Source organism: Leopardus geoffroyi, chromosome B4, assembly GCF_018350155.1.
Source record: "Leopardus geoffroyi isolate Oge1 chromosome B4, O.geoffroyi_Oge1_pat1.0, whole genome shotgun sequence".
Taxonomy (NCBI): Eukaryota; Metazoa; Chordata; class Mammalia; order Carnivora; family Felidae; genus Leopardus; species Leopardus geoffroyi.
The window spans coordinates 42611126-42639099 of record NC_059341.1 but is presented as its reverse complement, the minus strand read 5'-3'; the positions used below and the strand labels follow the sequence as shown (position 1 = coordinate 42639099).

Genomic DNA, 27974 nt, shown 5'->3' with positions numbered 1-27974 from the left:
AGCTCTTGGGTGGCTCAGTAGGTTAAGCTTCAGACTCTAGATTTCAGCTCAGGTCATAATCTCACAGTTCCTGAGATTCCGGAGATCAAGCCATGTCAGGCTCTGAGCTGACAGTGTGGAGCTTGCTTGGGATTTTCCCTCCTTCCTTCCCTCTCTCCCTCCCTCTCTCTCCCTCTCTCTCTTTTGAAATAAATAAATAAACTTTAAAAGCAAAAAAAAAAAAAAAAAAAAAAAAAAAAAAAAAAAAAAAAAAGAAAAAGAAAACAAAAGAAATTCCAATGAAGTGTTACTAAAACACTAACCAGGAGCTCCTGGGTAGCTCAGTCGGTTCAGCATCTGACTTTGGCTCAGGTCACGATCCCATGATCCCATGATTCGTGAGTCCCATCCGGCTCTGTGCTGACCCCTCAGGGCCTGGAGCCAGCTTCTGATTCTGTCTTCCTCTCTTTCTACCCCTCCCCCACTCATGCTCTGTCTCCCTCTCTCAAAAATAAGCGTAAGTAAAAATCAAAATAACAAAACACTAACCAAATCATTTTACCATAAGCCTAGTACATGCATTTCAAGGTTCCACTGCTAGGAATTTTGTTAAAAATCAGTTTAATCATGAATAACGCTTATATAAAAGGGCACAGGAACACATGTCATTAGATGTGATCCTTGCCCCTAACCCTCCGATTCATGTCACACTAAAGCTGATAATTCTGCCAGGCTCCGAACCCCCAGTGACCTCATCCCGATCCCTGGAAGCAAAAAGATGCCTTGTCACACGACTTTCTGTAAATTGCAATAAAACAAAGCCTAAGGTTTCTTACCTTCCTATAGGAAATGCTCAGTTATTTGATAAATACTAAAACACTTCTAGGAATTCATTTTATGAGTTTGTTTATCAAACACATTTTGCAAGAACTGACCACACAAAAATTCCTGTGGAATTTGGTCCATAAAATTCACTTAAAATGTTGGAAATTTAAAACCTGCAAGAAAACGAGGAAGTAGAAAATCCTTAATCCTAACATGTTGTAATTACTAAAGGGATATACACATAGACTAAAGCTCTGCTCACAGAAGGCACAAACTATAAAAGGGATATGCTTTTTTGAGGAAAAACAAAGAATTAGCTGATATCCTTCTTTGTTTTGTGGGTACCATAGCGAAGATGAAGTTAGACCCGAATTCATGATCTACTCCTGTGACCAAAAAAATCAAAAATAAAAAATGCAATTGGTCGGGGCACCTGGGTGGCTCAGTTGGTTAAGCGTCTGACCTTGGCTCAGGTCATGATCTCGTGACTCCTGAGTTGGAGCCCTGCATCGGGCCATGTGCTGACAGCTCAGAGCCTGGAGCCTGCTTCAGATTCTGGGTCTCCCTGTCTCTGTCCTTCCCTAGATAGCACTCTGTCTCTGTCTTTCTCTCAAAAATAAACAAACATTTAAAAATTTTTTTTAATTTAATTTGTCTTACTACATACTTTCTAGCCATTAAGAGGTAATTATGAAAGACTGAAACTGCCTTCAAAGGAGGTTGTAATAGTAGCTATCAAAGCAATATTCAAGCATGATTTCAAGGATGCTTTCAGGTTTAGAGTCAGCCTTCTTTGTCAAAAATCTTCACAATTTCTGGGGCGCCTGGGTGGCTCAGTCAGTTGAGCATCTACTTCCGCTCAGGTCATGATCTCCTGGTTCATGGGTTTGAGCCCACATTGGGTTCTGTGCTGACAGCTCAGAGCCTGGAGCCTGCTTCAGATTCTGTGTCTCCCTCTCTCTCTGCCCATCCCCCCCCCCCACGCTCTGTCTCTCTCTCTTTCTCTTTCTCTAGAAAATAAACATGAAAAAAAATTATAAAAAAAAATCTTCACAACGCCATCGAAAACTTCATCAACAGACTTAGGGCATCTATTTTCTTTTGTTGTTGTTGTTGTTAAGATTTTATTGATTTATCTTGGGAGACAGAGAGCACGTGTGAGTGGGGGAGGGACAGAGAGAGAGGTAAGAGGGAGGATCCCAAGCAGGCTTTGCACTGTCAGCGCAGAGCCCCAATGTGGGGCTTGAACTCACGAATGGAGGAATCACGAGCTAAGTCAAAATCAAGAGTCAGATGCTCAACCGACTGTCATCCAGGCCAGAGGCATCTATTTTTTTCAACTTTCCCCATCTCTTCGTATCAGTCAATGATTGGCTTTGTTGACTGAAGATAGGTCTGAATTCTCCGTCCCAACCTCTCTTTGTTGTCATCACTTCTACCACTACCCTTTCCCCTCTCAAGACATCGTTCAATACAGATCTCACTATGACAGTCAAAAGACAGAACGAAAGATCCATCTGCCTGCCTATCCATGGTCTTGTTCCAACCTTAAAGGTTGTCTTGATTCCTTGGAAACCCATCAATCAAGAATCCATTCTTTTGAGCATTGGCAGCCATTGTCTGATCCATTTTCTTCTTTGACAAACTGATGGTTATCTCAACTGGCACAATCTTTCCATCTTTTTTTTTTTTTTTTTTTTTTTTAAGGTTTATTTACTTTTGAGAGACGGAGCACAAGCGGGGGAGAGACGGAGAGGGAGGCACAGAATCTGAAGCTGGCTCCAGGCTCTGAGACATCAGCACAGAGCCCGAAGAGAAACATGAACCCACGAACCGTGAGATCATGACCTGAGCTGACGTCGGACCTTAACCGACCTCACCCAGGTGCCCCACGGTCTTTTCATCTTTAATGCACTTTTCAGTGAGTCCACCATCCCGTGAATCTGGGCTCTTACTTTCATCACGAAGAAGTTCTCCTGCAAACAGGTATGTGTAGCTCATTTTCTCTACGATGCACACTGGGTCCCCTTGCCAGTGCTGGGACTGCCCAAGACAAACATGACGAGTGGTTTCCCCACGAAGTGAGGACAGAGGAGAGGCGGCTGGAGGGTCAGCAGTGGGAAGCTAGGGCCCAGGACTTGCCTCAGAGGCTCTCCACACACCACATCTTAGCCCGACCCTGAGCCAGCTGACGCCAGGTATGATGACATTCTTAACTCATTTCCCTCCAACACAGAAGTCCCTCCTTTGTACTCCTTCTGCCTACCCCATATTCATACCCCAGTTTCATAATATCTTCACACACGCATTCGTTCGCATGGCTTCTTTTCCATACGACGCTATAAAGTACTTTGGTACAGGAAGCACGCTAACTCATTTCTTTTTCCTAGCACTTGACATTTCAGAGATGCTAATAGATATTTGTTGAGTGAATGAATTCATGGATTCCCTAAAATATAGCTTGCATAGAGAAAATAATAAGAGCTAACACTTACGGAGCACTTCCAAAATACCGCGTCCAAATCTGATCAGTTTGTATGATCTCACTCTTTGTTATTCATAGGAAGGAAACTGAGGCACAGAAATGTGAACCCTGCCACATAGCTAGTGGGTAGAATGGGGATTCAAATTCGGGCTGGTGGGGGCGCCAGGCTGGCTCAGTCAGTTGCGTTGGGTGTGGAGCCTACTTCAGAAAAAAAATTCGGGGGCGCCTGAACCGAATTTCAGTCAGTTAAGCCTCCGACTTAGGCTCAGGTCATGTTCTCATGGTTTGTGGGTTTGAGCCCGTTGTCAGGCTCTGGGCTCTGTGCTGACAGCTCAGAGCCTGGAGTTTGCTTAGGATTCTGTGTCTCCCTCTCTCTCTCTGCCCCTCCCCTGCTCTCTCTCTCTCTCTCTCTCAAAAATAAACATTTTTAAAAATTTTTTAAAAATTCAGGCTGTCTTACCTTATATCTAAAACACAAAAGAAGTCAACAAAAGAAGTTGACAAAGGTCTGAGAGACATTGGATTTTGAGATTCTGAGCCTTTAACAAAAATGCAAGCCGGCCTCCTGGGGTGCTAGAAGGCTTGTCTTCATTTGGGTGGTTGTAACTTGATCTGCATACATAAGTAAAAAAAATTCACCAAGCTGTACAACTTGCGATTTGTTCATTCTATGCAAGTAATTTCTCAGTATTAATTAAAAAAAGAAAAAGATGGGGCGCCTGGGTGGCTCAGTCGGTTAAGCGGCCGACTTCAGCTCAGGTCATGATCTCGCGGTCCGTGAGGGCTGTGAGTTCGAGCCCCGCGTCGGGCTCTGTGCTGACAGCTCAGAGCCTGGAGCCTGTTTCAGATTCTGTGTCTCCTTCTCTCTGACCCTCCCCTGTTCATGCTCTGTCTCTCTCTGTCTCAAAAATAAATAAATGTTAAAAAAAAAATTAAAAAAAATTAAAAAGAAAAAGAAAAGAAAAAGCTTTGTTTCATCTTGCCCTAACCCTTTCTAGTGCATTCAACAAATGCTTCCTTAAAATTTGAATTCCTTTTTCAACATCAAACTAGTTGCCTTAACTTTGAACTTGTTTTTCACAATTAAACTTACTTACTCCTGGACGGCAGGATGCTCTTGTTACCTCTTCCTCTAGTCCTTTTATAATATTAGAATACTCTGGTATCCAGAGATATTCTGAGTCAACTATTTAGATGTGGTATTTTGAGAGTTAACAGCTTTATCTAATCCCACTACCAGCAAATTGGAGCAACTAGTAAGGTGTTAGATTTTTCCCTTTATTCTCCCCCCCAGCCCCTCCCACCACCTACTTTTTCCAAGTTCTTCTTCTTCCTCATTCTCTCACACCTACTGAGAAATCGAGAAGCCCACTTCTCTTCCGGGCTTGTTCCAGAGCAATTTTATACTTGGAAAATTTTTGCTGGACATCCTTAGGTATGTCTCCTCTCCCTGGGGGCTACCTCCGCTAGGGAGGAGAAAGGATTCCCTTTTTACATTGGGTCAAGATCCCCTGAGGGTAGGGTGGGAAACAGGGAGTAGCCTCGTAGTGTGGCTCAGGGTCAAGGCTCTTTGCCAATTCAGTTTACCCTTGAGAGGTCTCCACAGGGACACCTTAGAATTCGCTACACCTAGGAATTCAGTTCTTAAATATTAAAAGCCTTTGGTTAGAGTAAACTCTGACAAATGCAAAACAGAGCCACAGGGAAGTAGATGGTTGGGTTGGAGGGCGATTTTTTTTTTTTTTTTTTGAGAGTTCTTGTAATTCTCCAGTTTTCTGAATATCAGTGTTTTAACCACATGAGTTGATTCATTAATTCAATACAGATGTATTGAAGGGATCCTGGGTGGCTCAGTTGGCTGAGGCTCCGACTTCGGCTCAGGTCATGATCTCAGTTCGTGAGTTCGAGCCCTGCATCGCCCTGCGTTGGGCTTGCCGCTGTGAAGTAGACCCGGCGTCAGATCTGTCCCCCTCTTTCTCTGTCCCTCCCCAGCTTTCTCTCCCTCTCTCTTTCTCTCTCTCAAAACTAAACATTAAAAAAAAAGACTTAAAACCATATGTATTGAGATTTTTTTCTGCTACTGCTACGCACTGTATTCTAGAGCACTGGTTCTCAAACTACTGGATGCACAAGAATTATAGATTCCTGAAAAACAGATTCTTGGGGGACCTGGGGGGCTCAGTAAGTTAAGCGTCTGACTCTTGATTTCGGCTCAAGTCTTGACCCCACAGTTCCGTGAGATGGAGCCCATGTCCGGCTCAGTGCCGACAGCGCCCAGAGCCTGCTTGGGATTCTCTCTCTCTCTCTCTCTCTCTCTCTCTCTCTCTTTCTGTCCCTCCCCCAACTAGTGTGCACACACACTCTCTCTCTCAAAATAAACACACACTAAAAATAAAATAAAATAAAATAAAATAAAAGCCAGATTCTTGGGTCCCACTCCCCGAGATGCTGACTCAGTAGGTCTGGGATAACACCGAGCCCATGATTTTGACTTTTTCTTTTTTTTTTTTTAATGTTTATTTATTTTTGACAGAGGGAGAGACAGAGCATGAGCGGGGGAGGGGCAGAGGGAGAGGGAGACACAGAATCCGAGCCCGAAGCAGGTTCCAGGCTCTGAGCTGTCAGCACAGAGCCTGACGTGAGGCTTGAACTCACAAACCGTGAGATCATGACCTGAGCCGAAGTCGGACGCTCAACCCACTGAGCCCCCCGGGTGTCCCAATGATTTTGACTTCTTTTTTTTTTTTTTTTTTTAATTTTTTTTTTAAGTTTATTTATTTTTGAGACCGAGAGAGACAGAGCATTTTTTAAGTTTATTTATTTTTGAGACCGAGAGAGACAGAGCGTGAACGGGGGAGGGGGAGAGAGAGAGGGAGACACAGAATCCGGAGCAGGTTCCGGGCTCGGAGCCATCAGCCCAGAGCCCAATGCGGGGCTCGAACCCACGGACCGCGAGATCGTGACCTGAGCTGAAGTCGGACGCTCAACCGACTGAGCCACCCAGGCGCCCCTGATTTTGACTTCTAACAAGTGCTTAGGTGATGCTGATGTTGCCAGAAAGGACTATACTTGTAGTAGCATTGCATTAGGTTCTAGAAATAAACCAGGCCCTTAAGGAGTTGTTATTCCCACCAGTTATTATTATTCCAAACATAAAAACTAACAACTAAAATGCAGTGACCACTGCTGTGGGAAGATTGATGTACAGAAGAGAGACATCTAATTCACCCAGAGAAGGGAACTGTGGAAGATGATGTCCGATCTGTGTCTTAAAAGATAACCAAGGAAGAGGTGCCTGGGTGGCTCCGTCAGTTAAGCGTCTGACTTTGGTTCAGGCTGTCATCTCATGGTTCATGAGTTCGAGCCCCATGTCCATCTCTGTGCTGACAGCCCCGAGCCTGGAGCCTGCTTTGGCTTCTGTGTCTGCCCCTCTCCTGCTCACTCTCTTTCTCTCAAAAATAAATAAACATTAAAAACTTTTTTAATTAAAAAAAAAAAGATAAGCCAGGAAAAAAAAGAAAAAAGCTTAAGAAAAAAAACCTAAAAACACGAACCAAAGAGCCGGAGGGAAGCATTCAGGGTGGAGGGGATTGCTTGGGTAGAACAATTTGCCAAGGCTTGGAACTGGCTTGAGAGGCAGGCAGAGTGATGACTGGCTTCCTTAGCCAACACTTCAGCAGAGGGACAGTAAGGCTGAATGGAAAGTAAATCACCCTGGCACAGAGTTGGTTCGGCGTGTGGAAGGTTCACTGGAGGCGTACAGAGATGGGGGCAAGAGACGGTGCTTGGACAAGGGTCAAGTGAGGCCATTAAGATGGCAGCCTGAATAAGTGACCTGACATAGTTATTGACTGACTGAATAGAAGTTTGGGTGGTGGAAAAAGGAGTCAGTGATCTCACCTATTTTGTAGGGTGAAGTTTTTTTTTAAGATTGGGGGTGGGGGGCAGCCCTGCTTGCCTGTGTCGGTTGAAGGGCCGATTCTTGATCCTACGGTTTGGTCTGTGAGATCTTGCATCGGGCTCTATGCTGACAGTGCGGAGCCTGCTTGGGGTTCTCTCTGCCCCTCCCCTGGTCAAGCTCATGCTCTCTTGTAGAAAATGAATTTAAAATTTTGTATGTCTTGCCTATTGTTCGATGTAAGCACCGTTAAATTTTTCTAGACTTAGTTTGCTATACCCTAAGATTATGAAAATACTTACTAACCAGCATTTTCTCGCTTCTGTAATCTTGCTTGCTTAACACATTCCTCCCCTTCCCCCTTCCCCGTTTTTTCTCCGGCCACAAGTAACGGACAAAGCCTTCCCGCCAAAGGACAGACAAAGGACGCCCAATCAGAGAACAACAAATGTCCTTACTTTAAAATCAACTAATCAGGCCCCCCATAATCTGAAACCTCCCCTATGCTATTTGTCTCTGTCTATAAAAACGCTGTACCAACCCTGATCGGGGCCTCTTAGCGTCACTGGCAACAAGTGCGCGGAGGTCCAGGTTCGAACCTGCCATAAACCACCCTTGCCGCTTGGCTTTGACTTATGACTCTGGTGGTCTCTTGTGGGGGGTTTCACGACCTCGGGCGTTACACTCTCTCAAAAATAAATAAACTTTTTTTTTTTAAAGGATGTTAATTTTTAAGTAATCTCTCCACCCTACATGGGGCTCAAATTTACAACCCTGAGATCAAGAGTCACGTGCTCTAGCGGTTGAGCCAGCTAGGTGCCCCTACTGGGTGAATTTTTACGGAACTTTGAAACTTGTGCTCGCGGTAAAGTCACTGGATGAAATAAAGTGGCCATGAATTACTTGAAGTGGATGACAGATATATTATCAAGGTTTATCATATTCCACCATGTAAGTGTGAAGTTTTTCGGGGCGCCTGGGTGGCTCAGTCACTTAAGAGTCTGACTTCGGCTCAGGTCTTGATCTCACAGTGTGTGAGTTCGAGCCCCACAGCGGGCTCTGTACTGACAGCTCAGAGCCTGGAGCCTGCATCAGATTCTATGTCTCCCTCTCTCTCTGCCCCTCCCCTGCTCTCTCTCTCTCTCTCTCTCTCTTATAAATAAATAAAAAACATTTTTTAAAAAAGTGTGAAGTTTTTCATAGTAAGTTTCTTTTAGGGGAAAAAGGTGTGGTTTTTCTCTCCTAGCTATCTCTAAACCAGCAGCTTTGGTGGTGTGGTTCATCCTGATAACAGAGGTAAATTGAGGGTAATCTATCTCCCAGAGGAGCCAGAAAGATGGATTGTTTGTTGCAAATTAAGGTTGACTCTTTTAGAAGAGCTTCAGGCTCACTGAATACAGTTTAGGAGACTTGAGGCAAAGAGCATTGTTGCTTTTTAAAGATTATTAATTGAAATGCAGTTTAATATTTAAATATAAGGAAATGCCTCCTGCCCTCTATTTGCTTACAAAGCCCTACGTCTCCTTTAAACCCATTCCTTCATCAACAAATAATGACTGAATATCTATTATTTTCCTGGTACTTTTCTAGATAGTACTTCTCAAAACAATGGCATACTAAAGGATCACCTGGAGAACTTTTTAAACAGATTCCCAGTCCCCTCCACCACAGATTCCTATTCTGGAGTTCTGTGCTAAGCCCACCCATTTGTGTCCCTAACAAGCTCACAAGTGATGCTGATGAGGACAGCCGCACTCTTCTAGGGCTGGAATACTACACGGAACAAAACTGGCAAAAATTCAAATAACTGCCCTCACATAGCTTATATTTTATTTTTTAAGATTAAAAAAAAACTTTTTGTTTTTTACATTTTTTAAAGTTTATTTATTTTGAGACAGAAAGAGAGAGAACCAGCAGGGGAGGGGCAGAGAGAGAGGGGGACAGAGAGAGGAGGACAGAGGATCTGAAGCAGCTCCAATGCTGACAGCACAGAGCCCGGTGTGGGGCTCGAACCCACAAACCGTGAGATCATAACCTGAGCCAAAGTCAGACGCTTAGCTGACTGAGCCACCCAGGCGCCGTATTTTTAAGATTTTTAAAAAGTTTTTATTTACATTCAAGTAATCTCTACACCCAACATGGGGCTCAAACTCACAACGCCAAGATCAAGAGTCACATGCTCCTCCCGACTGAGCCAGCCAAGGGCCCCATCACGTAGTTATATTTTAACAATGTTTTAGAAATTTATTTTTTTTTATTTTACTCATCTCTACACACAACGTGGGGCTTGAACCCATGACCCTGAGATCAAGAGTCACACGCTCTTCTGACTGAGCCAGCCAAGTACCCCTTAGCTTATATTTTAGTTGTAGGGAAATAGAAGATGATAGACAGATGAGAGATGATATAGACAGATGAGGATAGAGCAAATATGTATTATGTCAAATGGTGACGGGAGGTCTGAAGAAAAATCAAGTGGAGGGGCGCCTGGTTGGCTTAGTTGGTTGAGCGTCTGACTTCAGCTCAGGTCGTGATCTCCGAGGTCTGTGAGTTTGAGCCCAGCGTCAGGCTCTGTGCTGACAGCTCAGAGCCTGGAGCCTACTTCGAATTCTATGTCTCCCTCTCTCTCTGCCCCTCCCTCACTCATGCTCTGTCTCCATCTCTGTCTCTCTCTCTCTCTCTGTCAAAAATAAATAAACATTAAAAAATAATAATAGTGGGGCGCCTGGGTGGCGCAGTCGGTTAAGCGTCCGACTTCAGCCAGGTCACGATCTCGCGGTCCGGGAGTTCGAGCCCCGCGTCAGGCTCTGGGCTGATGGCTCAGAGCCTGGAGCCTGTTTCCGATTCTGTGTCTCCCTCTCTCTCTGCCCCTCCCCCATTCATGCTCTGTCTCTCTCTGTCCCAAAAATAAATAAACGTTGAAAAAAAAAAAAAATTAAAAAAAAAAAATAATAATAGTGAAACAAAAAGAAACACCAAGTGGAAAATGATAGGGAGTGCGGGACATTTTTGAGAAGGTAATGTTAAGGATGTAAAGGAGTGGAGAGATCAAGCTGCTTAGATTTCGAGGGGAAGAACCGATTGGGAGAGATAAGAATGATAGCAAAAGCCCTGATTCTGGAGATTTCCTGGCTTGTTCCAGGATCAGTTAGGAGGCCAGCTAGGAGGGCGGAGAACACAAGGTGACAGGACAGAGTCTTACAAGGCCAGAAGAGGTTCACCTTAATCCAGGACTTCGATCTGTGACTGTAAATGTGATAACACCGAACGGGGATTTTAAGCAAAGGAATAGCTTGATATGACTTGTCTTAACAAAAATTCATTCTGGACAATATGTTGAGACTAGACAATAGGAAGGCTAGGGTGCAAACATAGAGACCAGTTGGGAAGCTATTGGAATCATCCAAGGGACAGATGGTGGTTTGGATAGACTGGTAACCTGGGAGATACTTTAGAAAAGGTCAAATGCAGCTTGGACACACGTAATTTCAAGCCCCTGGCTCTCTTGTGACACAGGCAATAACCAATAAATACATGTTCTTTAAAAGAACATAACCATGGGGCACCTTGGGTAGCTGAGACTGTTAAGCATCAGACTCTTGATTCCGACTCGGGTCATGATCTCAGGGTTTGTGAGTTCAAGCCCCATCACGGGCTATAAAGTAAATAAAAATAACAAATACATAAAAATAAAATAAATAACCATTTCTTGCTGCTCTGCTGGCTCTCTAAGCCCTGGCCCATGTGATGATCAAAATCCACTCCCACAGGGGCGCCTGAGCGGCTCAGTTGGTTAAGCGTCTGACTCGGGCTCAGGTCACGATCTCATGGTTGTGGTTTGTGAGTTTGAGCCCCGACATGGGGCTCGCTGCTGTCAGCACAGAACCCCCTTCGCCTGCTTCTGATCCTCTGCCTCCCTCTCTCTCTGCCCCTCCCCCACGCCCTCCTGCTCTCTCTCTCTCTCTCTCTCTCTCTCCCTCTGTCCCTCAAAAATAAACAAATATTAAAAAAAAAAATACTCCAACCATTGAAGAAAGAAACATTGGAAGACACAAAAATTAAAAGAAAGAAGACATTGGGTTCTACATGTATTTTGAAGGCACCATCAACAAAGATGGCCTTAAGGTTTTGGCCTGAACAACTGAAAAGATGGAATTGTTATACACTGAGACGGAGACCGTAGGAGGAGCCTGTCTAAAGAGGAATATTGGAAGTTTGGTTTTTGAAATATTAATTTTGTGACGCCTTATAGAAATCCCAGTGGGGATGTTAGGTGGGCAGTTGAATAGATGAGATTGAGTTTGGGGACTAGGTCTAGGATAAAGATGTACATTTGAAGGTCAAAGGCATATAGATGGTATTGAAAGTAATAAGACAGGATAAGATCACCACTATAGTGAGTCAAGATAGAAAAGAGGTTTGAGAACTAAGTTTTGGTACATTCTAACTTTTTGATGAAAGGAGATGAGAAGAACCAGATAAGAAGAACCCCACCAGGTTCATTTCTGTCAGCCTGTCAGCACGAAGATCCTCGGTCCCCCTGTCTCTGCCCCTCCCCTGCTTGCATTCTCCCCAAAATAAATAAATATATTTAAAAAAATTTTTTTTTACTACTTGTGGTCACTTCATTACCTGTCAGGTCTCTTGTCCCTATTTTCCAATGACCCATTATTTTCTCTAAAATAATAATAATAATAATTCTTCCTAACCATCCATTATTTTTCTAAAATAATAATGATTCTTTGCCAAAAGTGTTCATTTTCTAGAATTCCCTCCCCTATTCTCTCAACAATTTTCCATCTCGGTTCAACAGAAAATCCTCCAAGAAGGCTTTGCGGATTCCCCTCCCCAACCACACCTTCTCTTGTTTGGGCCCCCTTAACAGCCAGTACATACATCATTTTTGGATTTATTTTTCTTTTCAATACTCATCCCAGGACATTCTTTTTCTTTTTCTTTCTTTCTTTCTTTCTTTCTTTTTTTTTTTTTTTTTTTTTTGGTCTGTTTTGATCTACTCTACTAAACTATTACCTCCTCAAAATTGAGATGATGTTTAATTATTTCTTTCCTCTCTAGCACATGATAGGCACTCATGCATTATTAGTTGAATAAGAAGTAAATAAATACATACACACATATGTCTGTACGTATGTAGGCAAGAAACAGTTACTTATAGAATGCGTTTATTAGCCAGAGTGAAAGAACGGAAAGAGAAAATAGGAGCAGAAACATACGTGAGAATTAAGTGAAAAGAAAACAGGTGAATGCCTATCAGTTTGGATACACCCAAGTCAACTCAAATGGACAATGGGTGCAGGGTAAAAACAATGATGCATCAATAATAAATCCGACGATCCCGTCCGTGAGAAATTAATTCCATGTTTGATGTATACATTAAACTGAGGAGCAGTGAAGTCAATATTCATCCTCCTGATGATTGTCACTTCCTCTTTTTCGTGACAGGTCAGCAAAAATCTGGTGCAAAGTTGGGACACCTGTGCTCTGAAAGGATTACGTCACCCAACGTGCGTTTCCTACCTTTAAAGTGAGGAATAAGTCTTGTCTGAAAAATACTTTTCATTTTTAGCTCTTTTTTTTTTCAGCTCTTTCCCAGAGGGCGGTCCTAGGAAAACAAAACCTAAAATCACTTTTGCATTTGCAGCCCTGGACTCTAGCGCATTGTAACACACCCCTCCTCCACCCACGCAGCCCACCCCTACAATTCCTAGGTCTCCAACACCTACCTGAGCATGCTCAACCTTATTCAAATTGCTTTCCTGGGCAAAGAATGTAGTTAAGTTTGCCTTCTAGCTACCAGCCCCCTTCCCTTTGGTCTTTCTCTCCGGAGGCTCCGACCCTAGATACAATAAGACACAGATGGGGGAGGGGTGACTTCAGCCCAGGCTTTCATGCAAAGATCCCAGTCAGCAAAGAACAAAGCTTCTGGTACCTGCAGTTTAGAGAGCTGTGGGCAAAGTAAGGCGTCTGGTGGCCTTGACTGCGCTCATTTACCAACTGTGCGAATTGAGCGGCAGGAAGTTAAGTTTTCCGCGTCTTAATTTACTTTTCTCCCGGTGGTATTGAGATGTAATTGACATATGACATTGTATTAATTTAAGGCGCACAGCATAATGAACTGATGTACGATATGTTGCAAAATGATTACCACAATAAGTTTAGTACACATCCAACATTACATTCCCTTGATTAAAAGAAATCATATTCGGGGCGCCTGGGTGGCGCAGTCGGTTAAGCGTCCGACTTCAGCCAGGTCACGATCTCGCGGTCCGTGAGTTCGAGCCCCGCGTCGGGCTCTGGGCTGACGGCTCAGAGCCTGGAGCCTGTTTCCGATTCTGTGTCTCCCTCTCTCTCTGCCCCTCCCCCGTTCATGCTCTGTCTCTCTCTGTCCCAAAAATAAATAAACGTTGAAAAAAAAATAAAAAAAAATAAATAAAAAAAAAAAGAAATCATATTCTATAGGGCCACCTGGGTGGCTTAATCGGTTAAGCATCCGACTTCGGCTCAGGTCATGATCTCACCGTTTGTGAGTTTGAGCCACATTGGGCTCTGTGCTGACAGCTCAGAGCCTGGAGCCTGCTTCGGATTCTGGGTCTCCCTCTCTCTCTCTGCCCTTCCCCACTCATGCTGTGTCTCTCAAAGATAAATAAGAAAACATTTAAAAAAGTATAAAAGATCATATTCTATTTGTAATGAGACAGAGACTCTGCCTGAGCACACTGTATTTCCACCCGTCTTTTCCTTGATGTTCCTGTTTGTATTCTTTTCCCCTCCAGCAGGACGGTCTGAGAAGACAAAGAAAAGATTACATAGAATTTATCTCCATGCTTTGGTCCCAGCAGTATTCCTATGCTCACGAATTGGCACCCTCGAGTTATGAGCAAAACTCTTTTTGCGTGGAAAGCAAAGCCAGCAGCTCTAGGTGGAGACCCAAGTAGCAGAGAATGTGACAGGTGTCATCAGCTTGCAGCTCAGAAAAATATGTAATTGGAATTTGCTAAGGGTTTACTTTTAGGGGTGGGAGAATGGAAAAGAGGAAGAAATGTTAGGCTTCGCCAATATTAATGTTTTTAATGTCTATTTTTATTTTTGAGAGAGAGAGAGAGAGAGAGACAGTGCAAGTGGGGGAAGGGCGCAGAGAGAGGGAGACACAGAATCGGAAGCAGGCTCCAAGCTCCAAACTGTCAGCACAGAGCCTGACGACGCGGGGCTTGAATTCATGAACCTTGAGATCTTGACCTGAGCCAGTTGGAAGCTTACCCAACTGAGCCACCCAGGTGCCTCAGGTTTCTCTAATATTGAATTCAGGAGTGGGGAGGAGAGTTGAAAGCTGCAGACTGTTATCTTTGTCTATAAATATGTACTGCTAAAACTGAACCCTAAAAACTGCTCCTTTGGAAAACTGACTGAAAACAAAGAAAAATAATTGAAACCGGGGATGGAGTAGGATTGCAGGACATGACAGAATTGCCGGGCCAGGGAAGGAAAAGCTAACGTAAAAAAGAGCCAGAGAAGGAAAGAGAGGCCGACTTCGGCTCAGGGCATGATCTCCCGGTTCAGGAGTTCGAGCCCCGCGTCAGGCTCTGTGCTGACAGCTCAGAGCCTGGAGCCTGCTTTGGATTCTGTGTCTCCCTCTGTCTCTGCCCCTTCCCTGCTCACGCTCTGTCTCTCTCTATATCGCAAAGATAAATAAACATTAAAAAAAAAAAAAAAAAAAAAAAGAAGAGACGGGAGGTCCAACACAGATTCTAAAAGAAACTTGTCGCAAATGTGTTGGCAAATCCACCCACAGGAATGTCATTTGCTTGGAGGATGTTCTTCTTTACCTTCCTCTTTTCAGTTGGGTTGGTTTACAGGTCAATAAATTTCATTATTTTAGATCTAGGAACGTCCCAGATGAAATAAGAAAGGACTGCTCTCAATCTATCATGTTGTTCGCTGCATGAAAATAATAAACATAATAAAAAGGTAATTTCAAACTTGGAGCTCATGAGCATAGGATAAAGACAGAATTCCTATTAATAGCCCCCATTTGTAGATCGACGAGTGTCAAATATTATGAGGATTTAGCACTTTATTTCCTCTAATTTTTATAGCAACACAGACAAGGTACAGATGAGGAAACCGAGTCAAGATTCTATCCAGCCACGCATGTCTAAAAACTCCTGAAAATTTTTCCATACTGGCGGCGAATGCATAATTACCTACGAGGCACCAAAGTCAGCTACAGATCAGCAGGCCACAGGTCCCCTCCTCTGGCTTTTGTTAAAGGAGACAACAGTCCTGGGGCAAAGACAAGCCTGTCTCTCGAAGGCTAAAAAACAAGAAGAGGGAGTTGAAAACAAGTACTATTTTTAACATCCACTGAGCCTTAGCAACATACAATGTGTGTCTTATTGTGACCTTAGGGGGACTCATGAGAAAATAGAGCTACGTGGTTGGAGCTTCTGCCATAACCAGCTCGATGTTGAGACCCTACGGGGTCTTAGATCAAGATATTAACTGCCTGAGTGGAAGATTCAATCGTCTGAGGTGCCTCAAGTGCATCTTTGATTTTAAAAGACGGAAACGTGGTGAACCCAGAAATATTTAATTTCCTTTTGCTCCTAGGTCCTGTGGCCCCAGTTTTCCCGTTCCCCACCCAGTCTGGACTACCCGGCAGCTACCTTTTGCATGACAATGGCCTTGGTGAGACTGGCAGACAGGATTAACTGAGAATTCTCGAGGGTGTGTGTGGGCGTGGGGCTGCCGGGAGGGGCGGGTCTAAGGATGGGCGAGCTTTCCTTATAAATCTAGAGCCTCCAGAATCTTCACCTTTTGCTAAATTGGGTTGGTTGGTGCTTGGCCCTTTCGGTGGTGACGCCACTGCATCCTGTCTTTCTGATACTCTTACATCTGGAGATCTTCAGATTTCTCTTTTAAGTTCTTCCACCTAGACACGTAAGCCTGCATCTCCCTCTTTTTTTTTCTCTCTTCCCTCAACTCAGCAACATGAATACGGATCCAGCTCAGCCCCAATGCCCGCCTTGCCCCGAAGCGCCCGATTCTAGGGACTCTTCTCCAGTGCCTGAGATTGATGGGCCTGAAGAAAATTATGCACCCTTGCAAATGTCATCTGAGACCCCCCACACGGAGACCGGTAAGAGAAAATTAATCCTTGAAAGGCTGATTACCTGGAGGGAGAGTGAAATCTGAGGAGGGGAAGGGTCATTCGTTTCCCTCGTGAGCAATTACAGTCCATTAATGAAAGCAGGTGTCCTCTATTAAGCCTCTCGACACCTGTCCCAGTTGTAACTTGGTGGGTGCGTGCCCTTTCACCCAGGTCCCAGGTGTCAGGTAAGCGACAAGGGCCGCAGGACGCTGGCATTTCAATGGCTCACTGGATAATTGAGGCATTAGGTGCATAGGCCCTGTGGAAACACAAATGTGTTGTGAAAAATGAGTTGATAATATACATCTTAACAGACTGGGTGCTGAGCTCATAGTAACAGTAAATGTACTATTAAGTCAGAAGTGCTAACATCACAGCTAGGGGTAGGGGATGCCGTGAGCATCACCTTTTTGATTTGTCGGGTTTTCAAGGAGTTCCAGAAATGGCGTGGCTAATTATGAATCGCACCTTGTTGAAAAGTTCTACCTTCGTACAACAGCGGCAGTGGCTCTCCTGCCTCTTTGGCTCCGTGGGCGTTAACTGGGGCAGCTCCGAATTTCTGAGAGCCTGCTATGCTCAAGTCCCCTATATCCTGAGGAAATGTCCACCCCATTTTATGGTAGAAGATCCCAGAAGGTTTAACCTGCTGACATTCAGGGGCGAGAGCCCAAATTTGAAACCCAGGTTGGCTTCTACATGGTAATCGCAGGGGTGGGGGATGATCAGTTTGCTGTGAAGTCCGCACCGCTTTTTTGTGAATCAACTCGGCAGTAATTGTTAAAAATGAAAACGTAAACGAATGTTTACCCAAGAAAAACCACTTTTAAGATTCATGGTAAAAATGATCGTTTAAACATTGTTTACATGATTACCCCTAAAACCAAGCTGTTGGAGAAGGACTAAGAAACTGCTTTATTGGATTGTTGGATTTTAATGTTCCCCGGTTTTCCTAAACTTCATGTCGATGCCCTTTTATAATTCCGAACATTGAAAATACAGCGCTGGATTGGGAGAAATGGCTCGGGAATCAGCAAGTGGGCGTGTCCTCCTTAGCAAGCCAAGAGCAAGTTTATAGAGACCGGTTTTTTTTTTTAGGAGATCCCCCCACTGAAGTCCTTGGCCTGGCCCACTTACAAGAAGCACAAGATTGTGAATTTTTGCCTCGTAAAGGCTGTCTCTTTATTCCATGACTAGGGTAGAAATTAAAGAGTTTAAACGGCTGCTAAATCTAGGCAATATAATATTTTTTAGTTTTTTTGGAGGGGAGGAAGCACGCGAACGGGGTGGGGGGGGGGGTGGGGGCAGACAGATGGAGACAAATGGTCCAAAGCGGACTCTGCTGACCGCAGAGAGCCCAATGCGGGCCTCTGGAACCCACCAACCCGGAGATCAAGACCGGAGCTGAAGTCAGACATTTAACCGACTTGAGCCCCTCAGGCGCCCCTAAACTGTGGATTTTAAAGGGTCCCCAGAAACTGATCCTACAGTATTAAATATGATGTAGGGGATGATTAACTTTACAAAAAGAAGTTAGGAAGGGACATGATAGGGGCGGTGGGGGGAGGGGACTCCAGTGATCATTCCCACTTTTCTGAACAGTCACAGCATGGACTCTTGAGCATCGATTTGCAGTAGAAAGCTTTTGTCAAGGAGGTTTGAGGAGCACCTGGCTGGCTCAGTCAGTGGAGCATGTGACTCTTGATCTCAAGGTTGTGAGTTCGAGCCCCATGTTGGCCATAGGGATTACTTAAAAATAAAATCGTGGGCCACCTGGGTGGCTGAGTTGGTTAAGTGTCCCATTTCGGCTCAGTTCCTGAGTTGCCCCCCCCCCCCCCCCCCCCCCGTGTTGGGCTCCTTGTCCTCTTTTTCTGCTCCTCCCCCGCGCTCTCTCCCAAATGCGCATGCTCTGCTCTGTCAAAAATAAACAAACATTAAAAAGTAAAGTCTTTAAAAAAAAAAAAGTTGAGTCCCACTCTGCTTCCCAACTAGTAAGCCATTGGCCATGTCCCTTGGTTGTAAGATGGGAGCGACTGGTAAGTTATTGGATTGGCATCCTACAAAGATCAGCAAAGTGTTCGGGGGTCACACAAGAGGTAAATTTTTACCTACTACCTGATTCTGAGGTTGAGGGCTCTCAAAAAATGCTTTGACAGGGGCGCCTGGGTGGCGCAGTCGGTTAGGCGTCCGACTTCAGCCAGGTCACGATCTCGCGGTCCGTGAGTTCGAGCCCCGCGTCGGGCTCTGGGCTGATGGCTCAGAGCCTGGAGCCTGTTTCCGATTCTGTGTCTCCCTCTCTCTCTGCCCCTCCCCCGTTCATGCTCTGTCTCTCTCTGTCCCAAAAATGAATAAACGTTGGGAAAAAAATAAAAATAAAAAAATAAAATAAAAAAAATAAAAAATAAATGCCTTGACAACCATAGGTTGGCGAATGTAATTTGCTATTTGAAAGGTTTTAGAGAAAAGTGTTGTTTTATTCCCAACAGTCTCTCCTCTTCCTTCCTGCATGGATCTACTTGGTCAGGACAGCCCCGATTCTTCCACCAGTCCCAGAGTAAAAGTGCTACCCACTTCTGCAGAGGAGATCACCGCGAAGAAGGACGATCCAGCTCAGGGCAAGAAACAGAAGATCAGAACCGTCTTCTCTCAGACCCAGCTATATGTACTCAATGATAGATTTCAGAGACAGAAATACCTCAGTCTCCAGCAGATGCAAGAACTTTCCAACATTCTGAACCTTAGCTATAAGCAGGTAGAGTTCGCCTATTTGTTCTTGCAGTGCGAAATAAAAAACCCAATTTGCAGACGAGCATTTCCTAACATCTGTGTGTGCATCTGTAGGCTTAGGTACTGCCTACAGATAATTTTCATAGAAGAGTAGGATCTTTGCAACGTTTCGTGACCAGTTTTTTTTTTTTTTTTTTTTTTTTTTAACGTTTATTTGTTTTTGAGACAGAGACAGCATGAACGGGGAAGGGTCAGAGAGAGGGAGACACAGAATCTGAAACAGGCTCCAGGCTCTGAGCTGTCAGCACAGAGCCCGACGCGGGGCTCGAACTCACGGACGGTGAGCTCATGACCTGAGCCGAAGTCGGCCGCTCAACCGACTGAGACACCCAGGCGCCCCCCGTGACCATTTTTTTAACGTTGTAATGTGTTACTATGCCATGGTGTATTTAGCCACTTTTCCCTGTTGCACAAGCCAAAATCGTGAAAATGTTGCCGATTTTTCCTTAATCAAAGGAGATGCATGTATTCCCATCTTCCAGGTTAGGAGAGTCCCTAACCAACACTGCTCCTCATTAAAATAAAACTGGAGGGGCGCCTGGGTGGCGCAGTCGGTTAAGCGTCCGACTTCAGCCAGGTCACGATCTCGCGGTCCGTGAGTTCGAGCCCCGCGTCGGGCTCTGGGCTGATGGCTCAGAGCCTGGAGCCTGTTTCCGATTCTGTGTCTCCCTCTCTCTCTGCCCCTCCCCCGTTCATGCTCTGTCTCTCTCTGTCCCAAAAATAAAATAAACGTTGAAAAAAAAATAAAACTGGAATCTCTCGTTTGTGTGCATTTCATTACAAGCGAGGTTAATCATTTTCCATATTCTTGCATATTTTGCAGTCAGACAGATATTGTATGGTTTTCTGTCACTGGTGCCATACTTAGTCCAAGTATATAAATACTTCTGGTCCTCCATAATGTCATTTTCTACCTTATACTTTACAAATCACCTGGAAATTTAAGCTTCTTGGATGCTTAAATAGATTTGATATTTTCCAAATAGTTGTCCTTGTGGTATATTTCATATTTCTTGACTTGAAATGACCACCATTATCACGTTAAATGGAAGTGTGCTTATGGGGGAGCCTTCTTTATTGCAGACAAAGTACCTTTAGCTGACTACTGGCGTGGGTAAACTATGAAAAGGGAGATAGGTAGACATTCAATGTGAACGTTCTAGAATAGATACGCAGTGGTTTTTCTCAAACTGGTTAGGTTTATTAAAAAGCAGCCAACTGACTTGAGGGGCTGTGACATTCATTCATAGAAGATGGTGTCAAGATTTCAGAAAGGACTCTAGAAGTTTCAGTGTTCTGAGCTTTAAATAGTTGTAGTTGCGGACGGGGGGGGGGGGGGGGCGGGTGGGGGGGTGGGGAGGGGAATTGTTAACAATATTCTTTGATCCCTAGTACATCCACATGACTGGTGTTTTATGTTTTCCTGTTTTCCTGTCACCTTTTTCTTTGTAGGTTAAGACCTGGTTCCAGAACCAGAGAATGAAATGTAAGAGGTGGCAAAAAAACTGGCCAAAGAATAACAACACTGTGACTCAGGTAACAGGAAACGTATCTTCCTCCTTTTTTTTTTTTTTTCAAGTAGGCTCCATGCCCAGCGTGGGGCTTGAACTCACGACCCTGAGATCAAGAGTAGCATGCTCTACTGACTGAGCCAGCCAGGCATGCCTCTGCGTTCTTTTCCGTGGCTTTTTTCGTTTTGGTCCTTGCTAACGCGTTAGAACCCCAGCTGCAGACCATCCTGATTTTCTTTCTAGCCTTTCAGTGGATCTCCTGTTCTCTTTCAGAACAGCTCTGCAAATCCAGAATACCCAGGCTTCTATTCCTATCACCAGGGATACCTGATGAACACTTCCGGAAACCTTCCAATATGGGGCAACCAGACCTGGAACAGCCAGTCGTGGAGCAACCAGACCTGGAACAGTCAGTCGTGGAGCAACCAGACCTGGAACAGTCAGTCGTGGAGCAACCAGACCTGGAACAGTCAGACCTGGTGCCCCCAAGCCTGGAATGGCCAGGCCTGGAACAGTCAGCTGCACGACTGTGGAGAGGAATCCCCGCAGCCCCAGATACAGCTACAGCAAAATTCTGTCAGCGATTTGCAGTCCCTCTTAGAAACGACTGGGGAAAGCCACAGTGTAATACAGCAAACGGCTAAGTATTTTAGTGCCCAGCAAATAATGGATTTATTCCCAAACTACCCTGAACATACAGCCTGAAGTCGCGTGACCATGAGTGTATTAATCCGTCTCCATTTGGGCGATGGCTGTATTACTTCTAGGATTTGTCTGTTAGGGTCCTGTATCTCTGCCTTGATATTCTGCTTTTCATTATGTTTATTCTGTCCATCAAGGGGGAACGGCAGGAGTCTCATCAAAGAGGATTCCGTAGCTTTGGCTGCTTTGAACAACATGCGGAAATACGTTTCTGGCTCTAGATAACTAGATACAATACTAACTTGTATATCTTTAGGCTCCAGAGTTTAACCACAAGAATAGGAAGTAAAAATACAAAGATGTGATGAAGGATTATTTGTATTTTCTGAGATAGTGAGGCTTAACAACCTCAATTGTTAACGGTGGAGGGTTAAGTTATAATGTGTGTCGTTGATTTCCTCTGCCCCCTGTGCTGGTTTAACTACAACTCCTGACCTGTTTGTTATTCCAGAATTTGTAGAAAGCTGTTTGTATATTTTAATGTGTCGTGATGATAGGACCAGTTTGGCTGGTGGTTTATGATAGATTTAAGTACAAATAAATACCCACTTTATCTTTTAGTTGTCTCTACCCTGATTTCACCAGTAGCTCAGTGACTAAAAAACTTGGCTGAACACGGGTCTTTATTAGAGTCTTTTGATGTGGGAAGGACCAATTAACTGAAATCTCTTTAAGATTCTGCTAAGAGGCTGCTCTTAGAAAGGGACAAAAGTAAAGTAAAGGGACAAAAAAAAGAGTAAGGAAAAGGTAGCTAAGTATACAAAGCTAGGTGACTGGTTAATTAAATCTCAACGAACTTTTTTCCTCCTTGTGTGTGTAATAATATTGAAACAATAAAATTCGTGGTTATTGGGAGTTAAAGAAGAGTGCCCCATCTGGACGATCAGAAGCAGAAAAGTGATAAACAGAGCTCTTAGGTTTGTAAAGAGGCTTAAATAAAGGGCAGCCAGGGAATAGGTAATAATGGAAGGTAGAGAAGACTGGAGAAGGAGGGGAAAAGGTCAACCAATTGGAATCTCACCCTGTAACTCACACCAGGGATGTGTCCACTCTTCTCTACAATTGTACTGTGCCAGAAGGCACTGTGTGGAAATAAGCTTCTTTTAAGACATTTTAATGCCAGCTTTTATTTAAAAAGGGACTTGTTAAGTTTATAGACCAACTACAAAGCACAATATCAATGTTTTAGAACGTCCAACTCTTGGTTTTGGCTCAGGTCCAGACCTCTCCGGTGTCTGAGTTCGGGCCCCGCGTTGGGCTTCCTGCTGGCGGTGCGGAGCCTGCTTGGGATGCTCCTCTCTTTCTGCCCCTCCCCTTTCTCTCTCTCTTAAAATAATCTTTTAAAAAATAAAGTACAGGGGCGCCTGGGTGGCTCAGTCGGTTAAGCGTCCGATTTCGGCTCAGGTCATGATCTCACGGTCCGTGTGTTCAAGCCCCGCGTTGGGCTCTGTGCTGACAGCTCAGAGCCTGGAGCCTGTTTCAGAGTCTGTGTCTCCCTCTCTCTCTGTCCCAACCCACTCGCATTCTGTCTCTGTCTCTCTCAAAAATAAACATTAAAAAATTTTTTAAAAATAAAAGTATAGGGGCACCTGGGTGGTACAGTTGATTAGGTCTCCGACTCTTGATTTCAGCTCAGGTCATGATTTCATGGTTCATGAGTTCGAGCCTCGAACTGTGCTCTGCTTGGGATTCTGTCTCTCCTTTCTGCCCCTCCCCTGCTGGTGCGTGCGCTCTCTCGCTCTCTCTCAAAATAAAAACTTAAATCTACAAATATATTAGTGTTAACATAAACTGGATCAGAGACATGTTTAAATTCTGAGGCTAATTGGGAATACTTTTTTCCCCAGGTAAATTATGTTTTCCCCTTAGAAGAAGCAAGGCAGGCATCTATGAACTATACTAATATTTCTTTTTACCATCCTTTTCCATCCCAGTTCACCCCGAATTGATCTGAATCAGAGCACTTTTTTTTTTTTTTAATTTTTTTTCAACGTTTATTCATTTTTGGGACAGAGAGCGACAGAGCATGAACGGGGGAGGGGCAGAGAGAGAGGGAGACACAGAATCGGAAACAGGCTCCAGGCTCCGAGCCATCAGCCCAGAGCCCGACGCGGGGCTCGAACTCACGGACCGCGAGATCGTGACCTGGCTGAAGTCGGACGCCTAACCGACTGCGCCACCCAGGCGCCCCTGAATCAGAGCACTTTTAATCACCACTGCCTTCTTGCTCCATGGCAACATGTACTTTCTGAAGCAGACACAGAGACTGATCCACTAAGGCAGTTTTCCTGGTCATTTTCCTCATGGTTTCCCCAATTTTCCAATGTTGCTGTGGGACCATCCAAATTCTCTAGACATTTGACAAATGACATCAGGGGTAATTTCTGCCTATACCTAGGCACAACACAATATTCTTTTTTTTTTAATTTTTTTTTTTTTCAACGTTTATTTTTGGGACAGAGAGAGACACAGCATGAACGGGGGAGGGGCAGAGAGAGAGGGAGACACAGAATCGGAAACAGGCTCCAGGCTCTGAGCCATCAACCCAGAGCCCGACGCGGGGCTCGAACTCACGGACCGCGAGATCGTGACCTGGCTGAAGTCGGACGCCTAACCGACTGCGCCACCCAGGCGCCCCACAATATTCTTTTAAAAGTTGTCAGATAGTTGAATTTTGTGCCAAGCACTATGTTATGAACTGAGTAAATCATGAAAACAAAGCATTGATTGAGCAATTAAAATAGTACATGAAATCTCTAAATCCCTATTATTTTCATTTTGTTATTGAAGCAGATTTGAGTATGACTTTTTTTTTTTCTTAATGTTTACTTTTGAGAGAGCACAAGTTGGGGAAGTGGCAGAAAGAGAGGCAGATAGGATCTGAAGCAGGTTTTGTGCCCACAGCGGAGAGCCCAATGGGGTGCTTGAACTCACAAACTGAGATCCTGACCTGAGCCAAACGGAGCCACCCAGATGCCCCCCGACCCCCCCCCCCCAGTATGACTTTTTAAAAACGTGATTTCACTGTTCTGCCACCTGGTTTTTTCATTTAAGTGTATTGAGTGAAGGAAAAATTCTTTTTTAAGAGATTAGAGCGTTTTAAGATATGTCACTAGGGAGCCTGGCTGGCTCAGTCAGTGGAGCAGATAACCCTTGACTCAGGTTCCTGAGTTCAAACCACGTTGGGTGTAGGGCTTACTTTAAAAAAAAAAGGGAGGCACCTAGGTGGCTCCGTTAAGGATTGGACTTTGGCTCAGGTCATGATCTCCCGGTTGGTGAGTTTGAGCCCAGCATTGGGCTCTCTGCTGTCAGCATGGAGCCTGCTTCGGATACTCCGTCCCCTTCTCTCTCTCTGCCCCTCCCCCCATTCTCTCTCTTTCTCAGATAAATAAATAAATAAACTCTTTAAAAAAGGTAATATGTCACTAACATTTTTATGAAATCCTTTGCTCTAAAACTAAATGCACATAACAAATTGCGAACACATATGAGGAAATACTAAATGGTGGACGAGAACCTAGGACCTTGGGAAAATAGCTAGCATAAAGTGATAGTCTTTTTTTTTTTTTTTAATTTTTTAAAAGTTTATTTTGGGGGACAGACAGCACAAGTGGGGGAGGGGCGGAGACAGAAGGAGACAATCCAAAGCAGGCTCCAAACCCTGGAGCTGTCAGCACAGAGCTCAGGGCTCAGACTCCCAGACTACAAGATCATGACCTAAGCCAAAGTCGGACACCCAACCAACTGAGCCACCCAGGCCCTGCAAAGTCTTCAGAAACTCCAGTTAGCTCTCTAGTACTGAACCTTGTCATGTAACAGATGTTTTTACACCCTTGATCGCTGCTTGTTTCTGCTTTGGACTAAGTTCAGCTATAAGACATTGGGAATAGGCAAGGGAATGGCTAAGAATTAAAGATTTAGAGTGGCAGAACACCTGTTACATTTAAAACATGGTTCTGGAAATGAAAAGAAGGGAAAAAGAAGGATTGAAAGAAAAGAAGGAAAAAAGAATTTCTGGTGTTTAGCGTTTTCTTTTGGGATTAGCCATTTTGGAAATGCCAGTCACCTCCTGTGTCTTCAAACAAGCACCTGTCAGGGTAAAGACAAAACACCTCAGGGAGCCCCACTATCATCAGGGAACCAGAGTCTGGGTTTATTTTTTTTAAGAGATTGGGCCTCTCCCCACCCTCCCCACCCCAGTACAGAAAGGTGTTTTTATCAAAGCACAGGACGCCTACAGGCAGAAAGAAGCTGCCTGGACCTTTTTGACTGCAAAACTAAAACGTGCTATGGAGAACAAATTTAAACAACAGAGAAATGAACAATAAATCAAATCTAGTAAGCACAGTTTAATTTCTACAGGTATTTTAGTATATGTCATATGGATGGTCTTTTTTTTTAAATTTTTTTTTTAACATTTATTTATTTTTGAGACAGAGAGAGAGCATGAACTGGGGAGGGTCAGAGAAAGAGGGAGACACAGAATCTGAAACAGGCTCCAGGCTCTGAGCTGTCAGCACAGAGCCTGACGCGGGGCTCGAACTCACGGACCATGAGATCATGACCTGAGCCGAAGTCGGGCGCTTAATCGACTGAGCCACCCAGGCGCCCCTGGATGGTCTTTTTTATAAATGTTTTCATTTTTGAGAGAGTGTGCACATGCGCGCACGAGAGAGGGGGAGGGGCAGAGAGAGGCTCCAAAGCCTGCGCTGCACGGACAGCAGAGAGCCCGATGCAGGACTATTACTCACAATCTGTGAGATCGGGACCTGAGCCAAAGTCAGATGCTTAGCCAACTGAGCCACCCAGGCACCCCCTGGGTGATTTTATGCGAATTTTTGTATATACTGTAACAGGATCATACCATACATTCTCTTCTGAGAGTTTTTTTTGTTTTTTTGTTTTTTTGTTTTTTGCTCCACTTAGCATTATATCTTCAACCTCTTTGCATGTCAGAATTTAGAGGTATATATCTATTTGGAAGAATCCTAAAAATTGATAATTACATTATTTAAAATTTATTTATTTAAGTAATCTCTACACGCAAGGTGGGGCTCCAAACTCAACGACCCAAAATCGAGTCGCATGTTCTTCCAACTGAGCCAGCCAACCACTCCTATAGTTGCATTCTTAAAAAAGATTTCCTATTTTCCTGAAATGTATCAGCCAAGGTTGAGATGGTCTCCTTCTTGAATATTCTCTTTAACAACATTTCTGACGGGAAGAACATCAGGGTGAAGTTCAGGTCATTGAACTACAGGGAAATAGTAAGTTTGGGGGCTCGTTCTTACATCTCAGTGTGACTTTGTCATTCCCTTAAAAAAACAAAAGCTATTTGTACAATATTAAGAGAAGATTATTACATAAAGTTAACTTTCAACATCACTGTTAACTTTGATATTATCTTTCCAGACATTTCCATGTGTACACGTGACACACAATAGAATTATAACCTATTTTTCCTATCCTAATAAGGAATACCATCAAGCATTTTGTTCTGCAACTTGCTTTTTCTACTTAAAAGTATATCCTGGGGTGGCCGGGGGTGGAGGGGAGCGGTAGCAGCTGGCTGGTTCAGTCAGGAGAGCCTATGACACTTGATTTCTAGGATTGTGAGTCCGAGTCAACGTTGGGCATAGAGCTTATTTTAAAATAAATGAAATTAAAATTAAATAAAAAGGATTGTGCTCATGAACATAGAAAAATGAATGTTTTTATTTATTATCTCTCTCCTTTTTTTTTTTTTCTTTTTTTTTTTTTAGTCATGTCTACACTGAATGTGGGGCTTGAACCTACCAACCCAGAGATCAAGAGTAGCACACTCTTCTGACTGAGCCAGCCACGCTTGGTTTAATTAAAAAAAGAGAGAGAGAGAGAGGACTACCTGGGTGGCTCAGGCTGTTGAGTGTCTGACTCTTGATTGGGGCTCAGGTCATGATCCCGGGGTCTGGGATCCAGCATTGGGGCTCCATGCTGAGCCAGGAGATTCTATCCCTCTCTCTCTGCCCCTCTCCCCTGCTTGCCCTCTCTTTCTAAAATAATAATAATAATGTTAAAAAAAAAAAAAGAATATATCATATAGATCTTTCCACACCAGTAAATTTATTGTTTCTTCATACCAGTAAATTTAGAACTGACTCAATTGTTATATTACACATTACAGATGCACTGTAAGTTATTTAAAATTGCTTCTGTTTTGGTGATTTACCACTACAAATTATGTTGCTATTAACATATATATGCTATTATATATTATATATATTATCATATATAATACATATTATGTTATTATATATATTATGTTGCTATTAACATATATATACATATATATGTATATATATATACACACAATACCTAAGAAGGTAAAAGATTGCTCTTTGAGAATAAAGTTAATAAAAGCAAAATTCACTATCTTCTTAAGTAAGCCATATAAAAGCTTGACAAAGTTGCCAAGAAGAATGAGGAGAGGTGCAAACTCAACTTTAAAACCTTTCACTTACCCTTTTGGTCACAGAATCGCCAGGAATATAAACTAGTATGATAGAGATAAGGCGGAAAGGAAATTAATTATACGTGCACCTGCCAAGCCCCTCCATCTTTTTACATCCCTTTCTTTTGAAA

The 27974-nt window shown here is 43.8% G+C and overlaps 1 protein-coding gene and 1 pseudogene across 1 annotated transcript; one reads left to right on the top strand and one right to left on the bottom strand.

Annotated features, from left to right (window-relative positions):
- Positions 1-1511: 1511 nt before the first annotated feature.
- LOC123591776 lies at positions 1512-4627 on the bottom strand (annotated as a pseudogene).
- Positions 4628-16070: 11443 nt separating this feature from the next.
- Positions 16071-21473, top strand: NANOG (Nanog homeobox). The gene is made up of 4 exons (XM_045462703.1): positions 16071-16344; positions 18840-19105; positions 20593-20676; positions 20925-21473. Exons 1-4 carry the CDS (start codon positions 16197-16199, stop codon positions 21354-21356), a joined length of 930 nt encoding a protein of 309 aa, XP_045318659.1. The 5' UTR covers positions 16071-16196; the 3' UTR covers positions 21357-21473.
- The last annotated feature ends 6501 nt before the right edge of the window (positions 21474-27974 follow it).

What these genes read in the sequence shown, in the direction of transcription:
- NANOG (XM_045462703.1), top strand. Translation starts at nt 16,197, where the DNA reads ATGAATACGGATCCAGCTCAGCCCCAATGCCCGCCTTGCCCCGAAGCG. An exon ending in GACCCCCCACACGGAGACCG is followed by an intron (nt 16,345 to 18,839) that starts GTAAGAGAAAAT and finishes TATTCCCAACAG; the next exon opens with TCTCTCCTCTTCCTTCCTGC. An exon ending in ATAACAACACTGTGACTCAG is followed by an intron (nt 20,677 to 20,924) that starts GTAACAGGAAAC and finishes GTTCTCTTTCAG; the next exon opens with AACAGCTCTGCAAATCCAGA.